General features: G+C 39.3%; 1 protein-coding gene across 1 annotated transcript; it reads right to left on the reverse strand.

Annotated features, from left to right (window-relative positions):
- Positions 1 to 7,866: 7,866 nt before the first annotated feature.
- LOC149247900 (ran-binding protein 1 homolog b-like) lies at positions 7,867 to 9,506 on the reverse strand. The gene is made up of 2 exons (XM_089455964.1): positions 9,187 to 9,506; positions 7,867 to 8,393 (listed from the first exon to the last, which is right to left on the reverse strand). Exons 1-2 carry the CDS (start codon positions 9,360 to 9,362, stop codon positions 8,204 to 8,206), a joined length of 366 nt encoding a protein of 121 aa, XP_089312090.1. The 5' UTR covers positions 9,363 to 9,506; the 3' UTR covers positions 7,867 to 8,203.
- Positions 9,507 to 9,891: the final 385 nt, after the last annotated feature.

Genomic DNA, 9,891 nt, shown 5'->3' on the forward strand with positions numbered 1-9,891 from the left:
ACATCTGTACAACGTGTTTCTAAATGAAATTTGTTTGATTTTGCCTTGATTTAAATGTTGGGAACAACATTTTTTTGTTTTAATAACTAATTAGAGGATAATTATGAATTCATGAGACTTTTAGAAACTTCATACACTAGAAATATTTATTTAAGACTGGGTTTCACTCTCAATTTGCGTTAAAATGATGGCAATTAATGGTAATGTTAAAGTCTTAAAGTAAAACCTTTACTTAAATTTTTAACATTACCATTCATTGTCTTGAGATGTTTAAAAGCGGTTCCCATCTCCTCTAACTTCATATCGAGAAAGTAGAACTTCATATCCCATTCAAAATTCAACAGAGTTAACATTTTTCGAGATTTCAGGATTGACAATTAATCAAAAGCACCAAGTGCTTTATGTACCTCAATGTTAGTGATATTGCTTATTTGACTCCTCTATCATTGCCTTAGCAAAACTGTACCCTTCCCTCAAACAAAAAATCAATGATTGGGCACACTAAGCTTTTCATACCATATTTTAAAGTTTGGATTACGTAGTTTCATCATGTTAAAATCGGCAACTAGGGCCAAACTCCACATGGGTCATCTTATTTATGACAACTGATATTTTTCTTGGATTCCTCTCTCCAAGAGGTGTAGGAGTGATCTAAAGATCATCTGATTCTGACATGTACAAATGAAGTTATGAATTTACTTTGATTATGGACAAATTGTCAAGGTCGGCCAACAAACTTATGTAGGCTCAGAAGCCCAACAGTCACGTCTATTCATCCTCAACGTTTGCTATAAATACATGATGCCTTAGCCTCATTTGGATACACTCATCTTCACACTTCTCTCTCTCTCTCTCCTCGTTCATTGGGTACGGATTTCTAGGCATCTCTCTCTCCACACGTCTGAAATTTCAGGAAAGCAAAATTTCAAGAGGCCGAAATTTCAAGAGACCGAATTTCTGGACAGTTTGACCAAGCGTTGACCAACATGAGTTGACCTCCTTTGACTACGTTTTTTGGGGGCTATCTCTATTTGGGCAAGCCGCATTTCTAGGCACAGAAATTGAGGCCAAACATTGACTTTGACCAACGTTGACTGCAGCTAGGGCTAACCACAGGTTGGTTGTTTGACCAAATTTGACTGCGCTGATTTTGGGTTCTTTTGAGGGTTGATTCATCTTGTTGTTTGGAGGCCAAAGTTGACTGAAGTTGACCAATTTATGAGGGTCAAATCTGCCCTGTTGACCAGCAATGACTTTTCTGGTTAGGTCTCTTTTGCCGCTGTCATTAATTATCAGATCTGTAAATTGTAATATCTCTCTCTCTCTCTGCTGAATTATTGAAGAATATAAGAAGAATTGATCAAGAGTTTCCCCACATTGGGGTTAAGTGATGGTGGAATATTGCTTGTCATTTATGTTTGTCATGTAAATGTTCTTGCTCATTTATTCATAATGATTTCTTTCCACATTTCATATATATATATATATATATATATATATATATATATATATAAGTGTGGAAAATAGTAGTGAGTAAGGTCTTCTTTGAATTGTGACTTAGTCAAAGAGACCACAAGCAATCCTATCTTTGACGTGCACGAGTTCCTAAAAGTTAGGTCAAGTTCCTAAAAATTAGGATGAGTTCATAAAACAGTTTAACTCGTGCGTATAGTTGGAGGCTCAATTGTTTGTCTCCTAGTGCGAATTATATTTGGAAAAGGACAAGCAAGTGAGCTTCAGTATCTAAATTGAGGCAGGATGAGTTACATGACTCAGTTAGACTCGGTTAACTAGTCAATCACAAGACCGAGATTCAAAAATAAACTTGCTAGATATACCTTATGTGAATTGCTTGTAAGAAGGACGAAGGCACAGAATTGAATCATTGTTTTGTGAGCACAAGGTTGTGAGACAAGACAATAGAGAGCACGAGTTTTGTGTGTGAGCTAGCAGAGCTAGGAAGAGTGTGAAGGAGAGGCCTATACGCAGAGTTTTGGCACAGAAAATCCTTGTTGGTGTACGCAAGAATTAGGAGTAATTCCTAGAAGATAGGGCCACTATTGCGCTAGGAAATAAGAGGCTTCCAACGAAAGGAAATAGGGGCAAGCCAGCGCAAATATTTAGGAGCTAAGGACAGGGTTGTTGCAAGCAGGTTTCAGTTAAGTGTCAATAGAGAGAACAATGTTGTTCTCTAGTGAAACAATTTGCCTTGTATTAATTCTATTTGCTCAACTTTCTCAATAAAATTCTATAGCTAGCAGAGGGTTTTCCTAGTACGGTTCCCTACAAAAATCCTGTCTTGGTGTTACAAATTAGTTTCAAAATTGTTTACTACAGCAGTTGCAAGATTTTTAAGGAAATTCTACATGGTATCGGAGCAAGGAACAGAATAAATACCAACACAAGTTGATTGGCACATCCTAGTGCAACATCATAAGGAGAATCTCTCTGAAATAGTCATAGCCCAAAGGAGCCTAGCAAAGTGGAGAAGAGGATTGGTTTTGGTTCGTTTTTCTTGTAACTAATTAGGCCAAGTTAGGCAGGAGCAAGTAGCTTGCAAGAGGAGCATTTTGGGTAGTCTTTTTGTGCATTATTTGTGGTGCAAACAACTTGCAAAACAGACCAAGTTTTTTATGTGTTGTTACAGGAGAGATTAAGCCCTAGTTTAGGGCTGGTCTATGTTCTTAAGGAGCTGGAACAACAATATATAAGAGGACAAGAGCTAACGCATAGAAGAGGAACCTGTGGAGAAATGTTTGCAAAGTTTTGAGGCAACAAACTATGGGTTGACGTAGGTGCAAGATGCCCTAATCAGAGGGTCAAAAACTTCAGGTAATTGCACAGGGGTGTGACCTAGAGAAGCAGAAGAAGTCTCTATTGGTTAAGGTATGTTGAATGTTATTCTCAAGTTGATGTTCTACTAAGTGGATGAGGTCCCATTGGACAATTGTGTGGGCAGCTTAAGTGTACAGGTTGGAGGGTTGTTAGAAGTTGCCCTATTGTGCCCTAAGTACAACCTCTTGTGAAGGACTACTAAGCTATTAGTGGGCAGGTGTTGGAGAGCTCTCTGGGAAAGCAGGACGGCGTACCAAGGTTTGAGAGCAGATAACTGTTTAGAGGGAGCATCAAACTTCGTTTCATGGAAAGGGAGGATCATGATAGTTTTGAAGGATAATGGGGTGGGAGAATTTGTGAAGCAGGCTATACCACCACTACAAGATCCCCAACAGTTGACCCGGCATACTAAGAATGATATCAAGGCAAGGACGATTATTCTAGAAGGGGTCAGAGATCATATATTTCCTCATATCCATGAGAAGAAGACAGCTTATGAGATGTTCAAAACTATTTTAGATCTATATCAGAGTACCAGCGATACCAAGAAGCTTGCTCTTAAGGAGAAGCTAAGGAGTATCTAGGTGAACAAGGATGAGTCCATTGTCACGTATTTGTCAAAATTCACTCATGAGTATACCAGAGCATGACCTTGTGAGTTTTGCTCTTCTACGACTTCACAAGTCTTGGTATGGGTTCCAGGATGTTGTCAATGACAGAGATAATTTTCCTAGTTGGGAAATGCTATTGACTGACTACGTTCAGGAAGATATCCGAAGAAGGACCAAAAATGGTAGATCGATGAAGACAGAGGACAAGGAGAACTTTTCCATAACAAGCAAGAGTAGCAAGACCAAGGGCACGGAGGGCCAAGGAGTGGTCGAGTCTAGTCAAAAGGGCAAGTAAAAGGATCTAAGAAAGGTCAAGTGCTTCCATTGCCATGAGTTTGGACACTATGCCACTAAGTGTCCTAAGCGAAAGAACGAGTCCAGTGAGGATCATGTAGCTACATCAGCAAAGCTAGATGCATTTTTTGCCCAGTTCGAGAAATATTTATCATTGATTGCTTGCATGCCAAGCTCAGCAGACAGCAGTGTATGGTATATTGATTCGGTAGCATCCTTCCACATGACATCCTTCCACATGACCAAAAAAAAAGAAAAATTTTAGACACCTGAAGGAGAAGGACGTGTAGTTTCAAATCGAGAGGAATTGGTACTCTCAGTTTTCAGAGGGAGTCAAGTAATCCCCTCCATCTCAGAGATGTCTTTTATGTTCCAAGATTAAAGCAGAATCTTGTTTGGATAACTACCCTTGAGGACAAGGATTATGATGTCATTTTCAGCAAAGGTAAGGCTTACCTCCAGCACTTAGCTTTTGGATGTAAGAAGCAGATAGGTGTGAGGATGAAAAATCACTACAAGTTCTAGGTAGAGACAAGTGCAACCTTGAGCAGCAAGGCAAGGAGAGCTCAGAGTAGAGAATTGATGGTTGAGGAGAGCAAAACCCAAAGGGAGTCCTTAGAGCAAGAGCAGATTAGAGTACCTAAGAAAAGCTACTCAAGAGTCAAGATGGAGCCTCAGCCAATATGTCTGTTTAAGTCTAAGGAGCCCTTAGAGCAAGAGCAGATTAGAGTACCTGAGAAGAAGCTACTCAAGATGGAGCCTCAGCCAATATCTCAGTTTAAGTCTAAGGAGTCCTTAGAGCAAGAGCAGATTAGAGTACCTGAGAAGAAGCTACTCAAGATGAAGCCTCAGCCAGTATCTCAATTTGAGTATAAGCTAGTTGGCAGTTGGGCCAACCAACAAGATGATGAGGAGCATAGCCGAAGGCGAGTCGAGGCAGCGACTCAAGCAATGACTCCCAGCATAGGGAGAGTTTGAGCCAAGTGGGCAAAGGATTTGTTTAAGGGAGATCAAGGGAGAGTTGGATCTTCCAATATCACCTTCAACCAAAGGAAGCAGCCACAAAGGTACACAGGGTGCATGGCCCTTATGACTGAAGTGATAGACTCGCAGAGCATGGTGGGAAAGAAAAGGTCTTATCAGGTTCCGCAAAAGAAGGCAAAGTCTTCTAGTTCAGCGGAAGAAGCTGCAACAACGGAGAACGTGGTAGTATTGGAGATAGATCCAAGTGCACGAGGTTCTTCCAAAAGAACCTTTCTCGCTAAGAGGGAATGTTGAAAATAGAAGCGAGTAAGGTCTTCTTTGACTTGTTCCTTAGTCAAAGAGACCACAAGCACTCATGTCTTTAGCATGCATGAGTTCCTAAAAGTTAGGACGAGTTCCTAAAAATTAGGTCGAGTTCATGAAGCAGTTTAACTCATGTGTATAGTTGGAGGCTCAGTTGTTTGTCTCCTAGTGCGAGTTATCTTTGGCAAAGGACAAGCAAGTGAGCTTCAGTTTCTAAATTGAGGCAAGACGAATTACATGAGTCAGTTAGACTCAGTTAACTAGTCAATCACAAGACCGAGTTCAAAAAATAAACTTGCCAAATTTAGTTGATGTGAATTGCTTATAAGGAGGACGAAGGCACAAAAATGGATCACTATTTTGTGAGCACAACATTGTGTTGAGAATATAGTACCAAGGAAGTGTTTCCTAGGAATTTATCCTTTTGGCCTAGGAATACACATTAATATCCTTTTCTCTAAGTGACATTATGTGTTTATTAATGTCAAGGAGCTAAAGAAGCTTTTATGAGTTGTGTACCTTGTAATTCTAATTTATTAAAGTCACATGGGTTATTAAAGTGACTTTGTGTAAAGTACTAAGTCCACTTTATGTTAATAAGGTAACCTTTATATTTTAAAACTCACTTTATGAGCGACAAAGTGACCATGGTACTAAAACATTAAAAGGTTAAGTGAGGGGTCATCATGAGAAAGGGGTCTAATGGGAGCTTGATCTCAACTATAGATCTCATTAGCTGAGATTTAATCTCAGCCCTTGATCTTTAGCCTTTAGGGTTAGGTTTCCCTCTCAAAAGAAAAACAGAAGTTAAAGGAAATGAATGATTCTTCATTATTCTTCTCAAAGGAAAGAGGAGGGTGTAGGGAAGCTTGAGAGGAGATCGAGACAGCTAAAGGAGGAGGTTGTGTTCCAAGGTGAACTCAAATCAGAGCAGAACGCAACCATGTTGTGGAGCTTGCATTTGGAGGCAGCAAGGAAGAGCTCCTTCATTCAATCCTCTTGAGAACTATTGAGGAGAGGAAAGGAGATAGGAGGAAGAGAATTTTTGTGAAGAAATTCTACAGCAAGAACTAGGAACAAGACCACAGTTAATCAAATCCCTAGAAGGCTGAGTTAAAGCTAAAAAGGGAGCACGAAATTTTGGAAGACTGTCACAGCCAGTGGTTGCACACAGGTCAAAGGCTTATTAGGAGTCAAGTTTGGTTACTCCTCACCGTAGGCAAGTGTTTTAGCAGCATATTTCTCTGCCAGCGTATTTATGTGGGACACAGTGAGATTCTTGGGCCAAGACCAGCAAAAATCTCAAGCCTGGTTTTAGTGGTATATCAATGATATTTAGAGAGCTGTTTTGGAGTGTATTTGCTCAAATTCCAGGGAGGTTAAACGCTGATAAAAAAACCTGTGCATATTTGCTGTGATGAACCCGAGTTTCAAGGAACCTGTGACTGTCAGTGTGGCTTGAATTCCTAAGAAGAAGGAGCATTTCAGAGGACTGTAATTTCAACATGAACATTTGTTGAAGACAGTTCAGAACTCAGTTTGAGAATGGGATTTCAGTGATGCTTCATCAAAGAAACAAAATAAAATCCTCCTAGAAGAACTGGTTTTCCCCGCTGCGGGGTTTTTCTAGGATCATGTTGACCAAAAACAGTGTAAAATTCATGTGTGTTCTTGCCTTATTTTTTCTCTTATCAGCTGAAAGTGAAATGTAGAGTACCTCTATGTTGTTTCAAGTTAAATGCAGAAAATGATAAAATGATGTGTATATCAGTCATATGCTATTGATGGGTTTTGGGCATTAAACCTTGCAAGAATTTGAAACTGGGTGGGCTACAGCATGAGCAGACATTAATTTTTTACAGGTTGTGAGACCAAACAATAGAGTGCGAGTTTTGTGTGTGAGCTGGCAGAGCTAGGAAGAGCGTGAAGGAGAGGCCTCTGCACAGAGCTTTGGCAGAGAAAATCCATGCTAGTGTGCGCTAGAAATCAGGAGTAATTCCTAGAAGATAGGGCCACTATTGCACTAGAAAATAGAGGCTTCCAGCACAAGGAAACAGGGGCAGGCCAGCACAAGGATTTAGGAGCTAAGGACAGGGTTGTTGCAAGCAGTTTTCAGCTAAGTGTCAGCAGAAAGAACAACCTTGTTCTGTAGTGAAACAGTTTTCCTTGTAATTAATTTTATTTGCTCAACTTTGTCAATAAAAATCTACAGCTAGCAGAGGGTTTTCCATGTAGGGTTCCATAGAAAAATCCTGTGTTATTGTATTGTATGAATGTGTTTTTAACTCTTTTTTATTCCGCTGCAAAAGAGTAGAGAAACTCTGTGTCTTGGTGTCACAAATTAGTTTCAGAATTGTTCACTACAGCAGTTGCAGAATTTTCAAAGAAATTCTACAAAAAGGTGCTAATGGTTCCCTATAACGCTAAATCTGGGCACATTGCTCCATCATGATAAGAGGAAGCTGGTTCAAAAGAAAAAATTCTGGAAGTAAGGTTGCCCTCAGGTGCAAAATCATATTATAGCAAAGCAAGAGGTTACAAAATAAGAAAACTCAACCAAGTGAGACTATCAGATAAAGCATGAAAGGAAACTGTTTGAGGAAACTGATCGGCCCGATTTTCTTGCGCAATGTTAATTTTCTCTGTTTTGTTTTGCTTCCACCAAGTAAATACATGTAAGTGAGCGTTTATGATATCACAATATAGCCAGCATTGTTTCTCATATTCTACTCAGAAGCACCTTACAATCCTAGTTTCAGGATATGTGCATTAATTTAAAAATAAAATCAAAAAAATCCTTTGCAAACGACAAAAGCATTACCTCTTTGAAGAAGTGTCTAAAGAACAAATTAAACATAACTGCAATTCATCAAACGCAACTTTGTCTTGAAAAATGTGTCTTCGGGTACAGATTATCTTGTCTAGAATTACCATTAATTGTTGTCGACCAGAGAAATATCTGCCTCCGATCCATTCATCTGCACCTCAAGATAGCTATTTTGATTGCAATGCTGTTGTTTATAGCCCTTTGGAGGAAACTTTGGAATTTTGTGAAGTAAAGACAAATATGATAATGTGCATTGTTTTATTTGGTCAAATGAACCTATCTCCGTTAGATACGAAACATTATACATTTTGAATGTTATATTGGAAAAGTCTAACATGTTATTTCTATTCTATGCTTGCTGATATAAGAGCAATAAGCCCTCATAATCCTGACTCAAAAGAACAGAGAAAACAGAAATTTGTGAAAAGACTGAAATACCATGCCACAAATGCACCACTGTGATTGCCAAGAAATGCATCCAGATCTCTCTTTGCCTGATCCTGTTGCTTTCCATGATAGACAAGTACAGCAACATACTCCTGCAAGTGGAAATTCAATCCCATTTATCAGTTCATCAAGCTTCATCCCCACTATTTCGATGGAAAGACAAAAAGCATGACTGGATGAAGGAAAGTGTATTTAATTTAAAATAGAAAGGGAGCTTATATTGCTTGTGTATATGATCAACGCTCGCTGAAAGAATGACAAACCCTCAATTCTAAACCCTAAGATAAACCTAAAGCTCCCGTGGTTTGAATTCAGAACTTGTTGTTTCCGGAATTCCCTGTTTTTCCGATTACAGAACATTGCGAAGGAGTTCAACAGTATTGAGAGCAGAAAAGACAAAGCAAACTTGATGATTCAGTATGTGTTCATATCTCAGGAAGTTCCATAAAGGTACTATCAATATTCGGGTAAATTTTCTCAGGTGTTCAGAATTTCATGCAATATCTTGCGAAGAATCCAAAATATAACGAATTTGCCATCAAAGCGCATCAAATCCCACCAAAAATACACAGAAAAGCAAAACCCTAATTACCCGATAAAACAAACCATAGCCTGCTAAATGCATCTACCATAGAGTTTCTTCAGCACCCCATTGAAATGACAAATCTGATCATCATCAACAGGCGAACAAAACATCAAGAACCCGATAAAAACAGATCTTACTAAAAAGGAGAAAAATTAGAAGTAAATAACTGCCCAAATGCATCTTCCTTATAGTCAAGGTCCCATTTATGTGCACAGGAAAAGGGCCACCGAAGAGGCCATGAAAACAACTTTCAACTGAGAAAACAAAATCATGAAATAGCCATGGATTAAGAAATTTACATGTCAAGAAGGACATCCTCCTCTTCTTCGCCCGTGGTGATAGTAACCTCCTCAAGCTTAACAATGGGTGCAACCTGAGCTCCAGTGTCCTCTTCCTTTCCGGCATCATCCTCGTTCTCTCTCGAATCGTCATCTACTGCCCGTGTAAGAACAGGATCCTCCTGAGTTCCAGCCATCCCAATACCAGATAGTGCACAGAGGGAGGGCTCGAATGAAATCGATGGATCCAAAATATGCCAGAAACTCGCCCAATATCAGACACGAATGCGAAAGCCCGAGGATTTTGGACAAAGGATTTAACTGTGCAAAAATGCTTTGAAGGCAAAGGGCATAGAGGTCGACGGAGAGAAAACACTCTATATAAGGGTTTTTGAGGTCGATGGAGAGAAAACACTCTATATAAGGGTTTTGAAGAGGGAAGGCCGGTAGCTGTTAAAGATTGAGAGTAAAAGTAGCATCGTTAAAGATAATATAATAAATTATTACATGGATGGTTTCAAAGGGAGAGAAGGCCATGGAATAACCCCTAAATCATCTCCAACATGAGACGCCTACTTCATTCATGTTGTCATGTTGGGACCAGAGGTTGTTGTGCATTTTTTGTTTTCGCAATTTTGAACTCTTTCCTCGGTGATATATTATTGTGTTTATTGTAATAATAATGGGATGGGGTTGAGGGGTTTGTAAATGAGATAAATATGGAAA

Source organism: Pinus tabuliformis, chromosome 7 (genome assembly GCF_031772625.1).
Source record: "Pinus tabuliformis cultivar Carrire ecotype Pingquan chromosome 7, CPIR1, whole genome shotgun sequence".
NCBI classification, from domain to species: domain Eukaryota; kingdom Viridiplantae; phylum Streptophyta; class Pinopsida; order Pinales; family Pinaceae; genus Pinus; species Pinus tabuliformis.